Below are 25256 nucleotides of genomic sequence, written 5' to 3'. Positions count from 1 at the left end.
AATCAAAGGTTCAAGAGATTCAGCAGCAGCAGGGTTTTGCCCACCCCTTGCCGTTCTGTTGGCAGGCACAGTGATTCCTGGTCACCAGGTCCTCCCTCTGCCCATATCGCCATGGTGACTCTAGAGCTGAGGACCTGGACAGCCAAGAGGCCAGTGCTGGGTACGCTTGCCTGCATAGGGCCATCCCAGAGCCAGATGGGGCTGTGGGAACTGGAGAGCTCGCTCAAGGGCTGTGGGCACTTCCCAGCTGCAGCCGACAGGTCTCCAGGTGGGAAGGTAGGCCAGTGCAACCAGAGCTTCTGATTTTTCACACACACACACACAAACCCAAAATTCAGACTTTGGAAGTGAAATCTGCTGGTTCTTAAACATGAATGTCTAATTCAATATTATAAAAACACCGTATCAGGACAAACAAAAACAAAAGCCACATCTATTCCATGTTTCGGCCCATGGGCTACCAGTTTGAGACCTCGTGTCTCTGTGCCATCTTTGAAGCCCCAGCTCATTCCGCCACACCACCCCCACGCCACCAGGGTCAGCCCCAAAGGAACTCACCACAGATCAAGATATTTGTATTATAAACTGACTTTTAATAATAATAAAAAATCTATCATGATTTTAATGAGAAGAATCTGTACATTTAAAGTAAACCAGTGCACGAGGCCCTTGCCCTCAGGGGCCCCTCTCGGTTTCCCCCACGGGGCTAAAGCAGGTCCTTGCTTGTATCAGCGTCACCAGTGTCCAGCAACAAGCCCGCCTCTTGCAGTCTAGTGCTCAAGAAGGTGGTCCCTGGGAACCCAAGAGGCCAACATGCTGGTGGGGCTTCAAGCCTCAGGGGCAGTGGGAAACCCACACCGATCTCACCACCAGCCAAGGGCCTTAGCTGTGACATTTCCCTGCTGGAGTACAGGAGCGAGAGAGGACAAACTGCTGAGGGGTCCCTGCATGGGTCCTTGTGACAAGAACGTGGGCAGGTTGGCTTCCTGTCTCTCTAGCTGACTGAGAAGCCCCGAATGCCTGGCTCTGAGCTAAAGTCAAAAAAATAAATTACAGAAGCCACCACCCAGTGTTTCCCAGTTGCCCTCCTACCTTGTAGGACACACACCTGTGTGGGACAGCATCTCAGGTGGGTGGTTCAACCCCCTCCGGTCCCCAGAACTGGCCCAACCACCTCTCAAACCCTTGTAGCCAGTCATTCAAAGAGAGCAAAATAATTCAATCTAATACTGACCGACGGCTGGACAGCTGGGGGTGAGTGGAAAAGGAATCACAGTCCATATCCATACCTGTAAGCGATACCTTACGACCCTAATATTAAAAAGGATGAAATACTGACTTTTTTGAATTTTCAATAATTTAGTTTTTCTTTTTCTTTTTTAGTAGGACTGGGGAAAGTTGTCAATACTACCTTATGTTGGTCCCCTGTTAGACAATATACCTTTCTTTGAAATTTAAAATGTCAAATATATAACCACATAACTTGGGGAGCGGCGGGGAAGTCTCGACAACACCACCAACAACATAAAACTCCAAAATAAAACATAGAGATTTCACGCCATATAAATAAAGTCAGAGCAAATCTCATGCCCAGGGCTGATGGCTGAAGTTCCAATGGCGGTGCTGCTGGAAGCTGGTGTGGCTTTCGAGAGTCCTCTTGGTAACAGGTCTTGTGCCCTGTCCCTCTGTCTTTCCTGGCACAGGCCTGGCTTTTCCGAGTCCACCAAGCAGGTTAGTACAGGGTTAGGGGTGAATCTGGGAGCTAGGATGAGAAGGAGGAGGAGACATGTGTCGCCTGGAATGTGGATTTAGAAGGAAACCAAGGGTTTCAAAAGTGCAGGTTGAGCCATCCCGAGGGAGTTGAGTCTGCAGGCCTCCAGCTGCGGCGCCCATGACTTCTCCCCTGTGTCCGGGGGACTTGCGGGCAGGAGCCCCGGCCTTGGAATTACCCATGAACGCTGTGGGTCCCCAGCACCGCGCAGGCTTCTGGCAGAAGTGTGGAGACCAGGCTGATCAGCCAGCTCATCAGACAGTGGGGGGCCACCGCCTGCCCTCACAGAAGGTGATGGAGAAGGCTGGGCAGATCCTGGAGCAGGCGGGAGCAGAGGCCTTGGGCCAGCTCTGGAGAAGGCCGGCGTGGACCGGTGTCCTCCCAAATCCCAGCTCCAGAGGACGCGGCCAAGCACCGTACATCTCGGAGTTCAGAGGTCTCCGTCCACCGGAGGCTGGCAGAGGCGGTAGAGCCTAGGGGATGGAGGCAAAAAAGATGAGGAAGGCCGGCGTGGGCCGGGGCCTCGTATTGTTAGTTCAATTTTTATTTGAACACCTAACCCATGCCCAGAAAACAAAACTCAATAGGTATAAAAAATACACAGTGAAAAATATTTATGCTGCCCACGCTTTTCCCCCAGCTGTCTAGTCCCCTTTCCCCAGCAGTCTCTCCTCCCTCCAGACTGCTGAGAGCTTTACAATTACAGATGTCTGCGTGTGTGTTTCTGTGGTAAGTACGTGTGTGGGTGTATGTTTACATGTGGGGGGCCGTGCACATTTCTCCACACTAGTGGTGGCAAACCAGACACAGCGCTTTACCCCCTAAGTTTTTTCACTTAATCTTGGGGGCTTCTCCCTGCAGCACACAGAGAGCTGCCTTGGTTTTCTTAATGACTGCATTGGGAAGACACCCAGTTTCATTTGCAAGTAAAAAGGAGCCACTAATGGGTTCTAAGCAGGAGAGACAGGCAGAGCTGCTGTGGGGAGAATGACAGCAGGGGGACCAGACAGGAGGCAGCTGTGATGACAGGAGCAAGAGAGAGAAGCAAGGCAGCAGTGGTTAGGAGCTTGGCCCCCAGGCCTGCACTGCTGCGTTCAGAACCCAGCTCTACCATTTACTAGCTGTGTGACCTCAGACAAGATACTTAACCTCTCTGTGCCTTAGTGTCCCCACCGATTGGGAATAATAATAGCATCTTGCTCACAGGGTTATTGTTTGGAGCAAATGAGTTAATACAGGAAAAGAGATCAAAACGATGCCTGGAGCAGGGTAATGAAAGTACGAAAAAGAAATGAGGGTTAAAAGAGTGCAGATGAAAACTGATGCAGCAGTAAGGTCTGGGCATGAGCCACCGTTTTGCTATTTCCTGGCTTCGACAATGTCCCGTGGTTACGTGAGAGCTGAGTTGAAGGGCACCCAGGAACTCTCTGTACTATTTTTGCAACTTCTTGTGAGTCAAACTATTTCAAAATAAAAAGTTATTGAAAAATGGTAGGCAGATGTTGATAGCAAACTGGGAAAGTGGGGATGGAGCGAGCAGATGGAAATGAGTAACTACTGGGAAAGGGGACACCACATGATATCACGATACTGTCTGAAATCAACAAGGAGAGAAGCTGGGGTTGTGAGTATAGCAGCAGATGGACTGAGGCCCTGAGCACAGCGGGGCAGCAGAGGAGGGGTGCTGGGGGGCGGGTGAGGGATCGCACCACATCGTTGCCATGGCGCACTCCGGGGCCTTGTCCCATCTTCCCAGCCAAAGGGGGAGCTCCTCTGGGGGTACCAGACTGGGCGTAGTTGTCGCTCCCTGAAGTGAGGCCCTCATAAATGAGAGGTGAAGCCCCATATGAGCAGGGGTCTGCCTGAGGTGAGGCCAGAAGTTTGATGGCAGAAGGAGAAGAGGGAGGGGAGGGAGAGCCACTCACCGCGGTGCACCCTGGGGCATCTGGTCCTTGACCCGCAGATTTTTGGCCAGAATCTCCACCCTGGGGCCCTGGGAAGAAAGAACACAGAGGTCTCTGCACAGAGTTCAGGACACTTGAGAAAGCATGTGGGTACGGTGGGGTATTGCAAGGCCCCAGAAATGGAAATCCAGGGCCCCCTCCAGATGGGGAGAAGGACCACATCTGGGGCTAATGACTACCCAGTCATCAGATGGCCTACGCAGATGGCCTCTTATCCTGCCCTAGCTGAGGCACACCACGCCCTGAGCCCAGGGTGCCCAGGCCCGGGTGCCCCGCAGGGGCCTGGCTGCAGGGCCGCCTCACCTGCTTCCGCATGATGTCGGTGGCCTGCATGATGCACTTGGGCAGCAGCCCATGGCTGCGTGCCAGGATGGCCGCCTGCTCCAGAGAGACACTCAGGGTGCTCCTGCAGGTGAGGGGAGAGAGGCACGGCGAGTGAGACGGGTGACTTCCTGCCCCCCATGGCCCCTGAGACCTCATGCACCTGGAAACGCACCGCCACCCTGACCATCCCCACATCATGCCAGGCAGGGCCCTCAGCCTCACGTCCTGCTCTCCCCGGGGGAGCTCCTGCCTCAGGGCTGAGAACTGCCCCACTCCTCAGATTACTGCTGGACTGGCTTCCTACCCCCAGGGGTCCTCTCAGAGAAGACCCCCCAGCCACCCTGTCCCACCTGCTCAGTCTTTCCCTTGGCTGTCAACACTCCCACACAGTCAGTGTTTTATGGTTCACGCTCTGCCTCTTTCGTTCTCTGTGACACTCCCAGTGCCGAGCTCAGAGCTCACCTCTGCATGCCCGTGCCGCACATGGCAATCTGGCAAGCCCCCAGGCGGTAGCAGAGCTCAGAGGAGATGGGGATGAGGCTGGCACCCAAGCTCCCAGCGGCACTAGGTTTGGGGTGGACGAAGGACTTCATGAGCCGGCAGAGCTCGTCCAGAGCATTGATGGGGCGTATCAGCTGCAAGACAGACAGACAGACGGACACACACACACACACACACACACACACACACACACACACACACACCGGGACAGTCGGAGGAGGTCCCCACCCAGCCTTCTACCCCATCATCTCCCTCCAGTCCATCTTGGTTATTGAAGCTGTCTTCCTGGCTCCCCTCACTGGGGGTTACAGCCCAATTAACCTTCCATGACCCCTATTCAAGGACCATCTGTGGCTCCCCAGTGCCCCAGAAGCTGGCATTGTGTTCACAATAGATTTCAGACCTAGCCCTCCAATCTCACTTTCTTCACCTGCCCAAGTGCGCCCCCAACGAAGCCTCAGTGAAGTGGCTTCTCCTGTCCTCTCCAAGCCATTGCGACCACCTCAAGGGGCACCGCCCTAAGAAGAGCCTTCCCTCTGCCTGTTTTCTTCGAGCACCATGTGCAAGTACAAAATGGTGGTTTGCCAGTTCTTGCTGTGTCATCTTAATATTCTCCCAACCAGACTACAAACCCCCAAAGGACTGTGCCCACCACTTCTCTCGCAGCCCCCAGCCTCACAGTCCCGAGGCCAGTACCCTAAAACTGAGCCTGGAAAATGGGTGAGAGGCCTGGAGCACGTGCCCTCAAGAGGCCAACTGTAACGTGTGGGAATGTGGGCTCTGGGCAGCCAGATCTTTTTATTTCTCAAGAAAAGCTAGAAACCTCCATCTCATGGGAAATCTTTTGATTTTTGAATGTTGGCAATGAATTTGAAACAAGCAAACAAAAAAATCACTGCATGGCCACATCTGGCTCCAACCTCAGAGAAATGCTGAGATAAACAAGGGAGATGAGAGAGGCCAGCGAAAACAAGTCATCCGAAGAATTCCACAGCAGTGGGGAAGAAGCTGGAGTTCCTAGAATGGGGAGGGGGTTATCCCAGGAGACTTCCAGGAGGAGGCACTGCAGAGGCCTAGGGCTACTTTGCCAGAACACCCTGGGATCTGTGGGTGATGGAAGGGTGGACATACCTGGTCAATCTTCACCGCCGTGGTGCTGGCATCTGTGGGCAGGTTGGACCGTTCCAGGTAAAATGCCCTGAGAGAGAAAGATGGGGCTGGGGGGGGACTGCCATGCCCACTGTTCATGCAGCCCCTCTGCCCTCCAACAAGTCTCCGAAAGAGACCACTGAGAGCTTCTTGCACAGTTCTCATGCCTACAGCCACCTGTTCCTCCAACAGCCCTGGGAGGAAGTGAGGAAGGGCCTCCCTCCCACGCACTCCTCAAATGCCACGTCTCCTTGACTGCCCATCCAAATCAGCACCTGACACCCCGTCTCTCTATCCCCTTGTCCTGCTGTATCTGTCCTCTGAGCACTCTCACCACTGACAGATTACATGGCTCTCTGTTCACTGGTTTATTGCTCACTCCCCCTCTAGAACAGGGCTTGGCCAACGTTTTCTGCAAAGGCCCAACCAGTCAATATTTTAGGCTGTGTGGACCGGTCTTTACTGAGATGCTACTCGGCTCTACCATTGTAGGACAAAAGCAGTCACAGATGATACTTACATGCATGAACATGGCTGTGTGCTAATAAAACTTTATTGACAAAATGGGGGGGTGGGGGTGGGCCAGATAACTGTTGCTCTAGAATCTATGCTCCATGAAGAAGTGGCTTTATCTGATCACTGCTGACTGCCAAGTAAGCACCCAGAACAGAGCGTGGCCCAAAGAAGGTCTCGATTAACATGAACTGAATGAAAAAAGGGATGCATGAATGATCACAGGGGCAATATTTTAAATATTCAACAAATGGCACAGAACAGATTGACAGCAGCAATCAATCCAAAGAGATGCCAGTTTGAATAACATAGCTAGATGTTTTCCACAAACGAATGAAAGCATCATCCTCCCATTTCCAAATGGTAAAGCCGGGACTCAAGACGGTGAAGCCCTTACCCGCACCCCAAACACCCTGTCTCCTGACCCTCAGCCTACCTTTCTCATGGAGGCAGGAGGTGAGGAGAAGAGGGGCCGGGTGAGGGAGGCAGGAGTGGGAGCTGCTTCTCTGGGCCTGAGGCTTCTCCTGGAGGATGTGGCCCCAGCCCCCTCCACTTCCCTCAGGGGGTCTCCTCTGAGCAGACCCAAGGCCCTGGGGGCCACACCCCTTACTCACATGCTCAAGAATCCCAAGGCCCCGTCCCAGCTCCCACCCCCACACAGAATGAAACAGGCAGCTCCTTTCAGTCGGAAGGCCCTACTTTGAAGCCAAACAGACCCAGTTCCAAGCTCAGCCCAGCCACTGTCTAGCTGTGTGACCTTGGGCAAACTGGGTATGTGCTCTGGGCCCCAGTTTCCCCCTCGGTAAAGTGAGTTAGAATGGCTGACCATGACTGTTGTGAGAATCTGATGAGCTTGTGTAAGCAGAGAGCCCGCCACACAGCAGATGTTCAGGAAAAGGCATTTTGCCCACTCCCACGCTGGGAAACTGTCTGGTGTCTTATCTGCTAACATCCACTCCCCATGGCTGTGTCCAGGCTTCTGTCCCCAACAGGTAGCCCAGACAGATACCTGAGTTTGCGGTAATACTGCTGAACCTTCTCCAGGGACTGGGCATTGATCTCCTGCTGCAAATCTTCCGCAGCCTGGCTGCCTGCAGGAGGCGGCCCCTCCACGTTCTCCAGAGCTGTGAAGGAAGAAGAGGGAAAGCAGGCAGGTGGTTGGGTCCCGGTGTGCTCGGCGGCCTTGGCTGGCCCCTGTGGGCCACCTTCAGTACCTGCAGCTCACCTTTTGTGAAGAGCACAGTGTGCAGCCGCAGGCTGGCCCCACTCTCCAGGCGGGAGGGCAGCTTGGAGAAATGGTAACTGTCGAGGTAGAAGACGACCTTCAGTGCCTGCCGGCTGCCCTCGATGTGGTAGAAGACGTTGGTATCTGTGGGAGGACACGATGGGGCAGGGTGGGTCACCACCAAGGCCGAGGGGAGCCCTGCCCCACCTCGGTTAGGGCAGCTTCAGACCTTCCTTCAGACCTCCGCGGTGGCCTTCTGGGACCTCCCTGTTCTCTCCACCCGACATGGGTCATCTCAGAGCCCTCTGTCTTCCCAGCCTCAAGGTCTTAGCCTGGGACTTGCAGGTTCACACAGCCCAGAGTGGTGTCCTGGGGTCGCCCTGCTCTCCCCACCTCAGAGGGATAACCTTAGAGACCCCCTTGCCTCCCACCTTCAGGGTGGTATCCTGTCTGCCTACCACCGAGCAGTGGTGTCAGACCTCCCTGCCCTCCCACCCTCTGCGGTAGCCTCAGCCATCCCGGTCCTCCCACACTCAGAAGAGCAGCTTCTGACCTCCCATTTTGCCTCTTTCAAGAGCTCCCATCTTCTACTGCTTGATTCTTAGACCTGGCATCGATACTACCCAATTAGGGAGCTGTCAGTATGTGTCTTTAGAGCCTCACCAGTGCTCCCTGTACCCCACACCTGGTAGTCCTGGACTTCTGCCTGGCAAACGCTGCCCTCAAACAGGATCTGCATCTTATTTACACCCATAGGGAAGAGCTTATGGCAGGGGTGGCACTGACACCCAATCCTGCATCCATGGCAGACATCGCTAATCAATCGATAGTTCTCCCTGAGCCCAAGGTGGCCTATGGACAGACAGCCGCTGCTGATCAATTCCAACTGGTACATGAAATGAAACCCGTTGTCCTGTAGACTCTAGTCTATGCGTTTTCAACAGACTCTAGTCTAAGCAATGTCGCCCTCAAGGAAGTTAAAACTGGTTCTTGGGGGAGGGCAAAAAACAACCCCCAAAATTTCCTCTTGTTATGTATAAAGTACAGATATACTTGTATATACAGCACGTAAACAGATACACAGTTTATCCGTGGTATTAAAATTTCATGGGGTACTGCAATTAGGAAGAAAATTCTCTGAACAGTTTTTCCTTATGGAGGTGATAATTTTTAAAGGTTGATAAACACTGATCTTGAGAAGTGTGCTTCAAAATCACCTGGAGGGCTTGTTAACACAGATTTCTGGGCTCTACTTCCAGAGTTTCAGATTCAGGAAGTCTGGAGTGGGGCCTGAGAATTTGCCTTTCTGACAAGCTCTCAGGTGCTGCTGGTCCCGAGACCACACTAACAGAACCACAGCTCCAGAACCCAGCCCAGTGGTTCTCAGTCCTGGCTGGACATCAAGTCACGCAGAAAGCTGTTCAAACTCCCAGTGTCCAGGATCTGAAGCACCAGGGCTGGGACTGGGCTTCAGTATCTTTGAAAAGCTCCCTAGAGGATTCCACTGGAGCCAGGACTGAGACCCCCTGGGCTAGATTGTGAGCTCCAGGTGGGAAGGAACCATCGCCATATTTCTCTCCATTGCATCTCCCAAAGCCACATCTGCACATGGCACATATTACAAGCTCATAATCATGGATGCGTGGATGGGTGGGTGATGGAGTGATGGAAGGATGGATGGATAGGTGATGAATGGATGGATGATGGACAGAGAGATGGATGGACGGATGATGGATGGATGGATGGATAGATGATGGATGGATAGGTGGGGGATGGATGGATGGATGATGGATGGGAATGGATGGATGGATGATGGATGGATGGATGGATAGATGGATGGATGGGGGATGGATGGATGGATGGAAGGATGGATGGGATGGTGGATGGATTAATGGGTGAGTAAATGGATGAGAAGATATGTGTGTGGGCAGGTGGAAGAATGGGTGGGTGGGAAGGAAGAAGAAAGGAAGAAAGAAAAAACAGTATAAGTTCTTAGACAATCTTAACAATCCTTATCCCAAAGAAGGTTATCTCTAGGAATTTTAATAAGAACTGGGTACTGGTTGCTATTCCCCTTTAACAGCTATTGGAGAAATCTGGGTTTATACAAAAAGAAACCCTTCTTTTTCCATATGTGGCCCCAAGGTTCAGCTTTAAGACTCATGTTGGAACATGAGGTTTGAAAGCGCTGGATCCTGGGTCAACCTTGGACAACTGGTCTGGTGGCAAGGGAAGGACAGGTTGACCCTAGAGAAGTCCCCTCCACTCCACAACCTCCACTGTCATGGTGGGGTGGGAGGAATCACTCACTGGCCACGTAGTTCTCATCCAGCTGCTTAAAGGAGAAGGTGACGTTGTCCAGTTCCGAGAGGGTCACCCAGATGTCCTCCAGCATGGTCCGCTCCTCCTTCTGCAGGAGGAGCACAGGGTAAAGGGGTCTCAGATGCCACCCCTACCTGGGGTTTCCACTTCAAGATGCGGTGACTCAAGTCTGTCTGGCCAACATAGCAGGCTGTACGCCTACTGGGAGCCAGGTTCTGTGCTGGGCTCTCCAGGGCTGGCCGTGAAATCGGGTTTGCTTGGCCTGCACCTCCCAAGCTCAGAACCCATCTCTGCTGTCCTGTGCCAGGTGGCCCCTCACCTGGGCCATTGCTGCAATCCAACTCAACCATCTCACACCTAACAAGCCCAAATGAAGTCCTCATTTTCCTCCTCAACCCTCCAGGAGGCCCCATCTCAGCATAGGGCCCCAGCATCCGCCCAGCAGCCTAAGCCCCAAACTTTTAACCTTAAGGACTTCTTGACTTCTCTCTCCCCTCACCCTATACACGGCCCATCACCAAGTCCTGATGGGTTGGCCTCCAAAATGAACCCCAGATCTATCCACATCCCTCTATTCTCCTCACCACCCCCCAACACAAGACGCCATCGTCTCTCCGGGAGGACCCTACCAGCCTCTTCACGGGTCTCCCTCTGCCACCCTTTCCCCAAACAAGGGGCAGCCAGGGACAAAGAGGAGATGCAGGGAGAACAGGGCAGTGCAGGGGTTGCCAAGCCTAGAGTCAGACTCCTGGGGTTCCCCGTGACTACAAGTTATCTTTGAAAAACATATTACTCACCTGCTCAAAGCCTCCAAACCCTCCCTCTGCTCCCAGAATAAAGACTCAGGCCCTGCAGATGTGGCCTAGCTGACCTCATCCCCTAACCCCCTTGGCAGACTCCTGTTCAAGACCTCTGTTCAAGACCTTTGCACATGCCTAGCACACTCGTCCTCAGACTATTTACCTAGCTGGCTGTCTTGGTACTCAGGTCTTAGCTCAACCGTCATCTCTGTCACTTCAGAGAAGCCATCTCTGAACATTTAAATCCAAAGAAATTCAATCACCTTCTAAGCCTTCTGCATAACTCCCCTTCTTTCCATTTCTCCTGCCTGTTCCTTCCTTCCCAATCGACTCCCCCCAACTAGAAAGTGAGCTTCAGGTCCCCAGCACTCAGAGCCTGGCACATTGTGGTGACTGGTGAATTAACGCACTGGGTCCCAGGCTCCTCATCTGAGAAGAGGAGGGTGAAGGCTGGGTGTTCCCGGCTGCCTCTCCAGGCTCTGTGGCGCTTTCCAGGAACCCAGGGGCACTGCTTGTGCGCAAAATTGACCAGCAGAGGGCGCAACAAAGCCATGCTTTCTCAACAGCTGTGGCCTTCAGCGTTGCCTGGGAAAATGTCTAGGAGGCTGAGGGAGGCAGAGGTGGGGGGAGCTGCAGCCTGGGCACACGGGGTGCAGAAGTCAACAGCACGGAACAAGTGCTGCTGCAGGCTGCACTTCTGGGGGACGTCGTCTCTGCGGCTTTGGCACCCCAAAATGATGAGTCGTTGGCTCTGCCTCCCCCGGGGTCAGCCGAGGGACCCACCTGATTCTGAGCCCCGAGAGGGGAAGGACAAGGGGATCAGGGACCAAGAGAAAGCGGGACAGCCTGGGGGTTACTGGACCTAGAGTCAGACTCCCAGAGTTCAAACCTGGCTGCCTGGGTCCCAGCGTTCTCCTTAAAATGTAGGAGTAAAGGACCTGCCTTGGGGCGACTGAGAGGATTGAATGAAATGCTGTTTGTACCAAGGAGGTTCACCTGGATTATAACAAAAGCCTCATCACTGGCCGCTCAGCTTCTGCCCTTGCCCTCAGTCTTCCCCATCCAGCAGGGGTGATTCTGTAAGGGTCAAAGTCAGATCCTGTCCCTACTCTGCTCACACCCAATCAGAGTAACAGCCAAAGTCCCACAACAGCCTACAAGACCCCTCACCATCTGACCCCAGTTAATTCCCAAGACTCACCTCCCCCCGTCTTTGCTCCAGTCAAACCTGCACCTTGTTTCTCAAACACTGCATGCAAGCTCATGCCTCAGGGCCTTTGCACCTGCTGTTCTCTCTGCCTGGAAGGCTACTCCCCAGTATCCTCATGGCTCACTCTTTCCCCTCCAGTTCCTAGGTTGGATGTCACCTTCTTAGTGAGGCCTTCATTGGCCACCTTATCAAAAGTTTCAATTGCTACCATCCCACACCTTCCTGTCCCATTCCTTGATTAATTTTTCTCCTTACCCTTATCACTATATGCCAGCTTTTTTCAAGTGTGACACTATTGACATTTAGAGCCAGATACTGTGTTTCCCCGAAAATAAGACCTAGCCAATCAGCTCTAATGAGTCTTTTGGAGCAAAAATTAATATAAGACCCGGTATTATATATTATATTATGCATTATATTATATTACATTGTATTATACCCGTTCTTATATTGTATTAAAATAAGACCGGGTTTTATATTAATTTTTGCTCCAAAAGACGCATTAGAGCTGATGGTCCGGCTAGGTCTTATTTTGGGGGAAACACGGTAATTCTTGGAGACAGGGGACATCCTGTACATTGCAGGATGTTTAGCAGCAGCACCCCTGGCCTCCATACACACCAGTAGTACCTCCTCTCCCCTCAGTTCTGACAACCTAAAATGTCTCCAGACATTACCAAGTGTCCCCAGGGGGTACAACTGCTCTGGCTGAGAACCACTGGCCTACGCCACTTATTTTCCTGATTTGTTTATGCGTATCCTCCGACTAGGATGTAAGATCCCTGAGTACAGCTCTGTGCTCTCTTCACCACTGAACCCCGTGCCTCTAACAGGGGCACATAGTAGGTGCTCAACAAACAGCTGCTGAATGAACCAGGGGGTGAGTGAGAGCCTGAGGGAGGAAGCAAGAGCTCTCCTGCTCAGGCTCCCAGGGGCACGTGCTCTCTCTTTCCCTCACTCACCACAGTGGCCGGCGAGAGCAGGGACTGGCAGTGCAGGAGAACACCGGTGGCCGCCACCTGCTCCAGCCACTTGCGGCTGGCATCCCGGCTGCTTTCCTCGTACTCGCCGTTGTTGTTGTAGCGGTAGCTGAGGGCCGCGAGGAGTTGCTCTGAGAAGGTGCACACGGCGGCCACCAGGGCCTGGCAGAAGATGGCGTCCCTCCGCAGCTGCAGCTCGGTGTCTGGAGGGCGGGGAGGGGCCTCGCTGGGCTGGTGCTCCTTGGTCACCAGCAGGCCCAAGCCCCAAAGCCCCCCACCCCCCCCAGCACAACCAACCCCCTCCCCATCGGTCCAGCCTCTGGGCCAACTTGCCACAAGTCAATCCCAGCCAGCAAAGGCCAACGCCACAAAAATCAATTCTCCAAAAGCAAGCCCATTTGCTGAAAACCTCGGTTCTCTCAGTGACCCATCGGTCTTGTGATGTTCCTAAGGCTTTCCCTGAACCCCAACCCTCAGCTGTTTCTCCATATGTTAGGGGGTTTCTCAGCCTTGGCTGGTTGAAGGCCAATGACACCAAGCCTTTCTGCCAACCTCCACGTTTTAAGAACTGCAGTTTACCATTTTCTCTCGTTTTGAGAAGTATGCCTTCTTCCTGCCCCCTGCCCCTCCTTCCTTGCCCCTACTCTTGACGTGGTTTGCAGAACTGGCCAATTTGGGGCAATCACTCATTCAGGGTCTCAGTCTTCTACAAGGGATTATTTTCGATAATTGGCTCTGGCCAATTGGTTTTCAGTAACCAATTCCAACCTACATCCTATTTCAGCTGCCCCGTGACTGATGATTTCCAGAAAGAAAGGAGGGACAGAGAATATCCTCCAGCTTCCCGGAGCCCACCATCGGCCCTTTCCGCCTCCCCACGGTCTGTCAGACAGGAAGTCCCAGTTGGGGCTGGGGACTCGGCTGACAAAGTCTCCCTGGTCGTTGGTCCTCTATCTATCCCGTGTCATTGTCAAGATCCACTCAGGCCTGAGAGGTGGCAAGACACAGGGCTCCTGGCTCCAGGGCCCTGAGACTTGTCCCCTGGACACAAGAGGAGGAGGCGAGCAAGGTCTAGCTAGTTATCAGTGGTGTGAGAAGCACAGTGTGACTTTCTTCCCGTGCAGGGCCTCACGACCAGGGGACAGTCAACCTCAGCTGGCAGAAGAGGCCTTCCCTGGGCACCCACTGCCAGGATGGCCTCTCCTGGATGCACCTGGGTGTGTGCAACTCACAGACGGTTGGTGCTTCAAAGCCCTCACCTGTGCATTTCAGCAAGGCCAGGAGCAGCTGGTTCTTCCCATCTGGAAGGAGAAGGGGCAGAGACAGGAAAATGGGCCGGGAGGAGTTAGCAGAAGGTTCAAGCAGAGCTGGGCCCTCCCCGCAGCCCAAGCTCTGAATCTTCTGTACTGGAGCTCTGGGAACATATAGTTCTGCTAAAGAAGCTATGATTGAATGTTGGGTGGATTCCAGAACCCTCCTGACTTCCAGGGGATGCAATGCCAACTGTTCGTTGCACGTCAGCTGTTACATGTACCCACCAAACAGAGACTAAAACCAGCCCCCTCTAATTCCTGGGCCAGAGCCCCCAGCCCACACCTTCTACACGCATGTGGGCACACATTTACATGTATACATTCACACAGGTGCACACTCAGACTCACATACACTCACAGGTGTACTCAGGCACGTATGCACACCTGCACAGCCACAGCCCTGCACACATGTAGACAAAGTTCAGACTTTCCAGGCACAGGCCTAACATCCTGGTCTCCTTCCATCAAAAACAGGCTCTTGGGCCCAAAGGAGCTTAAAAGAAAAAGCTGAAAAGCCTTTGGATTTGGCCTCTTTGAGATACTTTTTGTCCTGGAGAGGCACTAAGACACAGGGCTGGCTGTGGTAATGAGAATGGCGGCCACAACGGCATATACTTACTAAGGACTTCGTGTGTCCCAGGCACTGTACTAACTGCACTATCTGTATTGACATAGTCCTCACAACAACACGTGACGGAGGTATGAACCCATTTCACACACAAAGAAACTGAGGCACAGAGGACTCAAGAAATTTGCCAAGATCACACAGCCAGTAAGCAGGAGAGCTGGGGTTCGAGCACTGGCATTCAGGCTCAGAGTCCACGTTCTTAACCAATTAGTTTTGGAAAACAGGACAGTCAGGGCCAACACAGGCTTCTTCTTTTTCCTTTTTTTTTAACACAGGTTCCTAACCCAGGGGCTGCTGCTCCTGGGGGAACAGCTAGGATGCCTTGCACCACCTGCCACCCTGGTCCAATGCCTCCCTAGTCTGGGGTCCTTCTAACCCAGAAGTCCCAGACTCAATGCTGCCAAGACCCAGGCAGATAACGTAAGATGCGTGAGGCAGACACCAGGAAGCAGGCCATGGTGGGGACTGTGATGAACTGGAAGGTATCACTGCCCCATCTAAAAGGAGCTACCCCTCATTTCCAGGAAATGGGACTGTGGACTGTAGGCCTGCTATGCCAGATGCAGCCAGAAATCTAGATTGTTATGTGTGATTTCAGATTATAAACACTGGCAGCTGATTCACATTTTTTTATGCTATAGTATCAAAACCTATCTGTGGGCCCAACTCTGATCGGGGGCTCCCAGCTTGTGACCTTGATAATAAATAAAAAGAATTGAATTAAAAGCACAATTTCAGAAGTTAAGAAGGAACAACTCGGGCTTCTCAGCTTCCCGACCCTGCAAGGAAACCCCAGGCACGTAAAATCAGCAGCTCCTTAATCAAATGTGTAAGTCCCAAGGCCCCGTCGAGGACAGGACACTCAGCTGAGAAAGGAGGACACCCGCTCTTGTCGTCCTCCCCCTGGGCATGGAGACATATGGGGCACTCCTCATCATTCCACATTAAGAGCCAAAGGCCACAAACGCGCCACGCTGCCCGACTGACCTTCCACGTATCTCTGAATATTGTCCACCAGGGTCTTGATGGAGTTGGGGAGGTTCCAGGGATCCTCCTGAATGCTGATCTGAATCAAGCTCCGCCCACGGATTGTACACTCTTCTTTCTGTTTGAACTCTGGGGCAGGAAAGTGACATGAGGGCAGGAAAGGGACGGAGGCAGCTTTGGAGAAAGGTGGCACAAAGGCCTAGGTGCCATCACCAGATTCCAAAGCTCAGAATCCTCATTCGAGGATGCTGGCAGGAGCAAATACATGGTAAGTGTGCTACTGATTCCCAGTACCACACCCATGGCAGACATTACTCCTCACTCCTCGATGTCAGCACTCCTGCTAGTCTGAGGCCTGACTCCGCACAGCTGAAACCAATCCAGGGCAGGCGTCACAAATCAATCACTGCATTCTTTTCTCCAGAGCCTGGACATAGTCACAGGATTCTCAGGTACTACTTCCTCACAGCCACACCAACTGAGCTGGCACATGAGTTATAACCTAGTGTAACCTTTTCCCTATACACAGAAGGAAGCCCAGGCACAGAGTGGGAAAGTATCCTGCCTAAAGTCACACAGCTGGGTAGTGACAGTGCTGGCACTTGAACCTGGCCCCAGCACCACCGTTCAGAGGCCACGCAGACCCAGGCCCCTGTTCCTTTGGCCTCTTCCCTGCTATGGGGTCCCAGGTTTCTGAGATATTTATGGTTTGGGTTCCTCTGAGTTTGACGTTTCTGCTTTCTGAGGTCCATCCCTGGGAGAGATGATCCAGAGACAGCAGGAGGGGCAGCTGAGCTAGGACACCCCAGCTCCTCACCACTTCCTACCCTTATTTCGGTGTTAACTGCCTGCATCCAACTGGGAGCCCCTGGAGGTCAGGGACCGTGTCACATACATCTCAGGGTCCCCAGTGCGCAGCACAAGGGCTGGCACAGCTTGTTCCTGCGAATTACTTACTGGATGAATGGATGAGAGGGTGAGTAGATACAGGGGGATGGTGATGGGTGGATGGGTAGGTGGGAGGAAAGATAGGTGAGAGAACATACATGTCAATTCTTTTCCTCTCAATCATTTCAGGAAAGTCTCAATTTGGTGCTGGTAAGTCCTTAACACCTTCAACTCACTGACCCCGCTCACGAATGAAGTGCTCTGAGCAGGCAGCAGTACCTGACTATACAGGAGAATGACATTTTTGTGGCTGTTTCCATTGGATTTATCATGATCATCATTATTTTATGGCATGTTATACTGGTTTTACATATATATAGGAAGTTTAATAAGTTCCTTTCAAAGTTAAATATTTAAAAGGGAGATACTTTTTCAAAATAGGACAATAAATATACGGGCAGCAAATGCATATGGTTTTCAAAACGGTAAAGATGTAAGTAGATTCTGTGACTCTGGCTAAAATGATGAAAGGGGGGATGTGGGTGTCTGAGGTTTGGCAAATTGTACTCGTCCTTCCTTTCCTGTTACAAATGGGCAGATGGAGGCCCAAAGTGCCTCAGGGACCAGCCCAGGGGTCCGCAAACTTTTAAAGGAAAGAGCCAAATGGGAACTGTTTTAGGCTTTTGCAGGGCATACGGTCTCTGTCACATATTCTTTGTTTAGTTTTTACAACTCTTTATAAATGAAAAAAGCATTCTCAGCTCAGTCTATACAAAACTGAGCCGTGCCTTGGATTTGGCCCATGGGCTGAACTTGACGGCCCCTGGACTAGCCCATAGCCATTGGGCAGGGGGGGGGCTAAGCTGAGTGTGTGACCTGGTTGTCCTGCCTCCAGTCCAGCACTCATGCCTCATTGCAGGCTGTCTGTCTCCTTGTTGGATGTGGGATGTCATTCCTAGTCCTGTCGAGGGACTCTTCTCTGCTCACCTTGCAAGCAGTGGTCCATGGGGAAATGCTTGGTCTCTTCAAAAGCCCTGCTCATGACTGGCCCCTTGAGAAGTGCGTGGATGGAGTCCACCTGGGTGGCAGGAAGCTCTGGGTTAGTGGGGTCCCTGTGGTCTTCCAGGTTGTGAGGACCCCATGACCCACAGCCCCTGCCCCGGCTCCTGGCTTGTGGGTTCTCATCAGGGGTGATAAGAGGAACCCAAGGTCAGGCCAGGGTTGGGAACAAAGGTCCTACCTGGTTAAAGAGATGTTCAAGGCAGCCGTGAAGTTTGTCCTGCTTATCTGATGGGATTCGCATGTCACAGGGCAGTTCGTCCCCTGGCAGAAGGAAGAAGCCACAGCCATCACTTATTCCTGGCTCATCTCACACCTTTCCAATATTTTTTCCAAGAAGGCAACGTAATACAGAGCTCCAAAACCCACAGCGATTTGGAGTCTGACAGACCCAGATCCTGGCGGTGTGACACTGGGCAAATCTCTTGACCTCTCTGAGTCTCAGTTTCTTCATCTTCAAAGTGAGGAAAATGAAATAAAGCATTACACAACTTAAGTCATTGTTATTATTTCCATTCTGCAAATGAGGAAACTGAGAACCAGAGAAAAGGAACTGGACCCTAAGTCTCCTGATTCATCACCCAGCTATTTCAGTTAAATCAGCTGTCACATGTAAACTTCTTCCTAAAATCTCCCCAGGGACAGTTTTTTGTGGCTGAATATCTTACGTGATGAAATATTTACTTAAAGTTCAGCAATATCTTCAATTTTGCTTGAGCTTCTTTTTCCTCTGTTAAATTGAAGTATAATTAAAATTAAATTTTTATGCACAGACTCCCTCTGGAAGATCACACAAGGCAGTAGTGACAGTGGGAGCTTGGGAACCGGGAGGCTGGGTTATAAGAGTGGGAGGGAGACTTGTCACCACCTGCCATTTGAATTATGAACCATGTGGATGTCTGATCTATTCACAAAATGGAATTTTTTTTAAAGGCTGAAATCAATGACACTAAAATAAAAGCAAATTTCAATCTTTCAGAAAAAGTTGCAAGTAAGTATAATCTAATTTATGAATATTATTTATATCTGTCTATCCATTCAGCATCCACCCACATGTCCATCTGTGCAGAATTATCTGCTCACCAATGGTGTCCAAACGTCATTGATGGTCATTTTGGGGGAAGAGGTTGAGGGTCTTATTTCCACGTACTTCTTTTGAACTTTTCTGTGTCATTTGAAGTTTTAGTCTGAGTATGTGTCACTTTTATGGGAACCATGAGGTCACCCTATTTTAGTGATGTCAGAACACTCATCATGATCTATAATTGTATCGTGTATGTTTTCATCTGTTCCATGCCCATGGCATTTCATGGAGAACATCAGCTCTATAAGGGCCAGGATCTTTTGTTTCATTCACTGCTATGGCGCCAGCACAAAATAGGTGCTCAATAAAAGATGCTGAACAAGCGAATGAAAGGAAAGATACTACCACACTATGCAAGACAATACAAAATAATGTAACATTAAGTACAATAAAGTAACAACAAACAAAATGAAATCTCACTGCGGAGACCGCCCTCTCCTCAAGCACAAGCCACTGCACTCACCAGACCCCATCTCGTCACTGCCCAGGTAGGAGCTGTTACTTCGCACGCTGGTGTAGGACAGCACGGAGTCCCGATTACTGTTACACTCGCTGCAAAGGAGCAGAGAGGACGAGAGGAGTCATGACACCCTCTGGGCCTGGTACCCAGAACCCACTTTCTGGAGTGTAGACAAAACCCCTGGCTCCATGGGTGGACAACTGGCCCAGAGAGGGCACTCAAGGCCGACAGCCAGTGCCAGGAACAGGGGATGTTGTCCTGGTTGGTTTTCTGTGTCTGACAGTGGGGAAACATTTTTAGGCCCCAGCACAGAAACACAGAAATTGCAGGAGGACAATGAATTGTTTTCATTTGGGTGTCAACTTCTGTCACTCCCCTCGTGGGTCATCCTTGTCCCTGGACACCCCTGCACACACCACACTTTGACGTGTCCCCACAAGGGGACAGACCCTGAACCATTAGCCTTGGGGCAGGGGAACCGAGAGGGGGTGCACCTGGGAGGTGCTCTGGGGGCTTAGGTACCCCCTACCCCCAGAACCACATGGTTTAGCAACAGTGCCCCAACCCACAGCTTCCTGGGAAATGTCCCCCTAACTCTGACTTTCCCAGGGGTCAGGGGCCTCAACTGTCCCACTGGCCTTCCCCGTGCAGCGCACACGACGCCCAGGGCTGCCCCACCTGTAGGAGTCGCGGTAGCTCATGGTGTCGTGGCCCGAGTCCTCCTGATCTTCCTCAGACACCTTGAAGCACACCTTCTTGATGCCTCCGTGATCCGCCCTGTCCATCTCGCTCTCTTCGCTGACCAGTGGGGAGGACGAGGCCTCCTCAGCCAAAGGGGGATCACAGGACCCGCCCGAGGTGGGCTCTGTGATGGTGGACAGCAGCCTGTGGGGTCAAAGACTGAACTTAGGGGGCACATACTCGTGGCTTCACTGGCCTCCATGGAGGCCTCCGCCCTGACCTCCAGCCTCACCATTGACCCTAAGCCGAGGGAACCATCAAATGCTTTGTACCCCTGCCCTGAAAATCCCACCAGCAACAACGCAGGTTTGCATACCCCGCTCCTCCTGTATGGGGTGTGAAACACAGAGGTTCTTTATTCCATGGCCAAGCTGCAGGAGGTTCAAGGGCATAGAACAGGATGGGAAACTGTAAAGGCCCAGAGAGCACGTCTTTTCAGCTTTATAGTCCATATGGCCTCAGTTACAACTAGTCAACTTTGCCGCACTGGTGTGAATGCACGATGGACTATGTAAATGAATGGTCATGGCTGTGTTTCAATAAAACTTTATTTAAAAAAAAAAAACACCACAACAGGCTGTGGGCTGGAGACTTGGTACATAGGCCACCGTTTGTCAACCCACAGCACGGAGTATAATGGTCAAGCACACAGTTTTTTAAGATAGACAGACCCCTGATTCAAATTCCAGTGCTGCCATTTCCTAGCTTAAAGACCTACAGCTCATTATTTAACCTCTCTGAGACTCAGTTTTCTCATGTGTAAAACTGGGTAACATTAGTATCTAGGCAGGTACAAAGATTAAGGAAGTTAAAATATGTACGCTTAAAATACGTATGCTTAGAAGAGCGTCTGATGCCCAGTAAGTGCTCAGTAAACCCTGGCTGATGTAATCCTATTACATCTCAATGAGGTCAGCATTGTGATCAGCACCATTTTACTGATGGGGAAACTGAGGCTCAGAGAAGTGACTTGCCCAGCTATATAGTAAGGAGCAGGCCCAGGATTCAAACTCAGGCTTCCGAGCTCCAGACCCTACATTATTTTTTCTTTTATCATGGATCATTTCCACCATACACAAAAAGTAGAGGGAACAGTAGAAAGAACCCAGAAAGAACCCCAGGTACCCAGTATCCATCTTCAACAATGGCAACTCAGGATCCACCTTTGTTTCCTCAATCTTTCCTCTTGCTTTTTGTTTCCTGGAGTATTTAAAACATATCTAAGATATCTTAAATTTCCCCTGTAAAACACTTCCATATGTGCTTCTACCACACAAGGACTTTCTTTTAATGCACTGGTTCTCAACTGGGGGTGATTTTGCCCCCTGCCGCAGGAAATATGTAGCAATTTAGCATGTTTCCTGAGGGGCAAACACTGACCAACTTCCAGAGACATTTTTAGTTGTCATAACTGAAGCAGGGTGGGGGTGGGGAAAACTAGTGGCATCCAATGAGTAGAGAACAGGGATGCTGATAAGTATATTAAAAGGCGCGGGACAGCCCCACAACAAAGAATTATCCAGCCCATATGTCAATGGTGTGAAGGCTGAGAAACTGTTCTACACATAAGCAGACTGCTGTTACCACAGCTAACAAAATGAATAATTCCTTAATACCACCAAGTACCCAGCCCATGTTCAAGTATCGCTCATGGTCTCAAAAGTGTCTTTTCACATTTGTTGTGTTAGAAACAGAACCCTCACCAGGTCTAGATGCTGCACTCGGTCTCTTCTCTAACAGATTCTCCTCCTCCTTGGACCTGCTTCCCACCCCACCACACATCACTTATTTCTTAAAGAAACCAGATCATTTGTCATCTAGAATCGCCCACCCTCTGGATTTGGCCAACTGCCTCCCCACGGTGCCATGTCACCATCCTTTAACCCCTACATCCTACAGCCAAGCAGGGAGACCTGGAGCTTTGTCGTGTCCTACAAGGAACACTTTGTACGTGGTGCTTCCAGGAGTGTGGCCTGTTGCATTCCACCAAAAGGGACAGCGTGTCCAGCGGTCTCTGTCTGCAATGTTAGAATTATAAAGTTCCCCAAAGCCTTTCACCAAATAGTTTTAGCCTCCACTGATGACTGCTGCCTGTGTCCATCATTTCAGTAGCGTGGTGGCTCTCGATCAGGAGTGATTTCGTCCACCACCCTCGAGGAGTCATTTGGCAAGGTCTGAAGATATTTTTGGTCGTCACAACTGGGAATCAGGGATGCTATTGGCATTTAGTGAGACCAGGGATACCAGGAAACAGCCTATAATGTACAGGACAGCCCCGGATACAAAGAATCCGTATTCTAACACTCCCTCTCCCCACCTAGAGTGTGAGTGAGGCTGGGGCTCACCTGTTGATCTGGGTGACATATTGCTTCATCTCCTTCAGGGCCACGTCCAGTTTGGTAAAGAGCTGCAGGTATGCATCCTGGATGTCACGGTCTTCCTGCTTAAGGAGGAAGCTTAGGCCCCGCTCTTCCATTCCCAGGGCCCCACTGGCTGGCCCAAAGCTGCTGTCGTGGAGACCCTGGTGCTGGGGGTCCCCATCAAAAGCAGGTAGGCACTTCCAGGATGGCGCAGCCATGGTGGTGATGCAGTGCTGGGTGTAGGACATAGGGTTCAGGTGACCTATATGGAGAGAGGAAGGGCTCACTCGGAAATAGTGCCCAGACATCCACAACCCTCTTGGACAGAAGTATATCAACCCATTTCTAGAACCCCAATGAATGAGGAAAGTTTTCCTTTTAAATATTATTATAATCCACTAGATTACTTGAAGAAGAAAGTTTCGGTTTGGTGCTAATATGCTTTTTAACTACCGTGATCTTTTTCCGGCCTGGAATACAGACATGATGACTGGTACTCCGGCAGCAATTCTACACCGTGAGACATCCTTCAGGATGAAAGCTACATCTAGAGATGATGGTATAGAAAGACAGAAAGGCCTAGATCCCTGATGAGTGTGGCGCCGCCATTCCAGCCCTGGACCGCTGGCCTCCAGACATGTTTCTGTCTACGTATGTATAGTGTGAGATCCAAACACAATTTCTAACAGACTTGATTACCTTGCTCAGGGTCAAGGCCGATGAGGGAGGGTTTGCGACCAAAGCGGATGCTGAACGACCTGCCAACCGAAGGCGTGGTCTTGGGGTAGGACACTTCCATAAGGTTGACGTGGCAATTGGTGGGGCAGAAGTCCAGGCCACACAGTGGATGGGGTTCCAAGGGTGCTTGTTTGAAGGGTGGGCTGACCCTGTTCTTCAGCTGGGCTGCAAACTGAGAAAGGTGGGGGACATGGGGTTGTGACTCAGGGGTCTGGGAATTCTGGCCCACCCCCAGTACCCACTTTAACCTGGCCTAAGCCAGACATTCCAAATCGGACAAAATACCAATAGCTCCAAATGGAAAAGTGGATTCTCCTGCACTGCCTTTCACTGGATCCAAATTTCAGGGAAGGGTCTAGAGAGACCTGAGGCCTCTGAGTACCAACCTGCATTCATGTCTCCATCTCAGCTGCACACGTGAGCTGTCCTTAAGGAACCGTCTCCCCCCGGCCCATAGTCCGTGAGGTTTAGGTAAGGCTACCTCCCCATTCCTGTAGTGACTGGTACAGAGCTAGGCAAAGGACCCAGGCCAAGCCAATAAAAGCTCTCATCGAGTTCCTTTTCTTCTGGGGTTGCTAAGATTAGAGCTACGAGGGGGCATGTTGTTACCACATGAGGAGGACCTGACTGACAGCACAGCTAACACAGGAAAACAAAGTCAAGAGGAGGAGAGAGGCCTCGTCCTTGTGATAGTGATATCCGGATGCAGCCAGGCCTGAAGTCCACCTTGGAACTCTTCAGTACTATAACCCAACACATTCTCCTATTTGATTAAGCTAAGTTGGGGGTGGGTTTTGACACTGACAACCAAAACACCCCAGGTGGAGACCATGTAGAATACAGGTACCTCCTGGTAGCAGGCGATCCTCTGGCCGATACTCTCCAGCTTGGTGTCGCAGATGTTACGAAACTCGTAATGGGACATGGTCTTGATGTTGTTGCTCAGGGCCATGAGCCGCCCACAGTTCTGCACGAAGACACTGTCGTCGGCAGCAAAGGCCTCGAGGATCTGCAGAAACATTCGCAGCCCCTCAGCACTCGTTATGTGCCAGGGAGGGTCTTACGTGGTTGACCTACAGTAACTCTTTGTAATACCCACGTTAGGTAGGGTCTATTGCGGGCCCATTTTGCAGTTGAGTAAATTGAGGCTAAAGAGGTCAATCGCTCTCCTGAGTCCCATGACTACCAAGTGGTGGGGCAGGGACTAGAATCCAGGGCTCCAGGCTAACTCTGAGGGAATGAGAAGCAGGCTGCTCTACCCCACCCCCCACCCCAGGGCACAGCAGCGCCCAGCAAGACCTTGGCAGTGAGGCCGAAGCAGCCGCGGGGCTCCACGATCTTCTCCAACACATGACACTTGACACCTGCCGTGCTCACGTACTCATACACCACACCATGCTCCAGGTGCACATTGTCCACGGTCAGGCTGACCACAGGGCTGTCCTCATGCAGGCACAGCTGGGCACCCAGGGACAGCAGGGGCAAGGCTGAAAATCAAAAGGACAGGCAACCCTGAGGCGGGGGCCCCACCCCACAGCCAGCTGGCCCCCTGACCCAGCACCACGGACAGCTCCTGTTAGACAGATGGGGAAACTGAAGCCTGGCTGCAGCTCTGTTCATTTTGCCAGCCCACTATTGTTCACCCCTTGTCCTAGATTTTCCCTCTAGAAATCAACCCTTGTGCCCCATTCCCAGTCGATGTGGCTCAGAAGAGGGGATCCCCCACATGCACCCTTCCCCTTATTGAGTGATTGGTTCAGGAACAAGCATGGGACTCAAGCTTGGCCAATGAGTGAAGTCTGGGACTTCTGTTGGATCTACAAAGAGAAGGAGACATTCTCTTCTTCATCCGGACTCCAAAATGTCAGAGCCACTGTGTGGAGAAAATATCATGTAATAGAGAAATGAAGACAGAAGGAGCAGAGCTAGGCATTGGCGAGAAAGAGACGTCTCATGAGACTATATGAAACACTGGATCAAACCAGACCTGGAGCTTGCATGCAAGCTCAGACTTTCTAGTTTCCTGAGTCAATGTTTTTACATAGCCCAGTGTCCATCCTAATTAACACAGGCCCAGAGAGGCTAAATGACTCCTCAGAGGCCGCAGAGCTAGGAAGTGATATATCTAGGAAATGAAGCAGGCACTGCAAGATATATGTTAACTAATACATGCAGTGAAGAAACATAAAATAGGATAAGGAGACACTGAAACAGAGGACTTACTTAATCAGGGCATGAG

The 25256-nt window shown here is 51.5% G+C and overlaps 1 protein-coding gene across 1 annotated transcript in view; it reads right to left on the bottom strand.

Moving 5' to 3' along the window:
- Nucleotides 1–575: 575 nt before the first annotated feature.
- Nucleotides 576–25256, bottom strand: part of PREX1 (phosphatidylinositol-3,4,5-trisphosphate dependent Rac exchange factor 1) — a 177841-nt gene continuing 153160 nt past the window's right edge. The window contains exons 22-40 of the mRNA XM_081034717.1: nt 24317–24504; nt 23865–24026; nt 22979–23189; nt 22265–22541; nt 19857–20063; nt 19182–19270; nt 17816–17898; nt 17563–17653; nt 15688–15816; nt 14019–14060; nt 12742–12962; nt 9758–9857; nt 7448–7591; nt 7232–7346; nt 5692–5758; nt 4522–4694; nt 4039–4141; nt 3697–3764; nt 576–2244 (exon numbers count right to left, since the gene is read on the bottom strand). Of these exons, the coding sequence (XP_080890843.1) occupies nt 2202–2244; nt 3697–3764; nt 4039–4141; nt 4522–4694; nt 5692–5758; nt 7232–7346; nt 7448–7591; nt 9758–9857; nt 12742–12962; nt 14019–14060; nt 15688–15816; nt 17563–17653; nt 17816–17898; nt 19182–19270; nt 19857–20063; nt 22265–22541; nt 22979–23189; nt 23865–24026; nt 24317–24504 (2513 nt within the window). The 3' untranslated portion in view covers nt 576–2201. The remainder of the gene's footprint in view (nt 2245–3696; nt 3765–4038; nt 4142–4521; nt 4695–5691; nt 5759–7231; nt 7347–7447; nt 7592–9757; nt 9858–12741; nt 12963–14018; nt 14061–15687; nt 15817–17562; nt 17654–17815; nt 17899–19181; nt 19271–19856; nt 20064–22264; nt 22542–22978; nt 23190–23864; nt 24027–24316; nt 24505–25256) is intronic.

The sequence above is a fragment of the Rhinolophus hipposideros genome (genome assembly GCF_964194185.1).
Source record: "Rhinolophus hipposideros genome assembly, chromosome: 22".
Taxonomy (NCBI): Eukaryota; Metazoa; Chordata; class Mammalia; order Chiroptera; family Rhinolophidae; genus Rhinolophus; species Rhinolophus hipposideros.
This window is presented reverse-complemented; position numbering and strand designations above follow the sequence as displayed.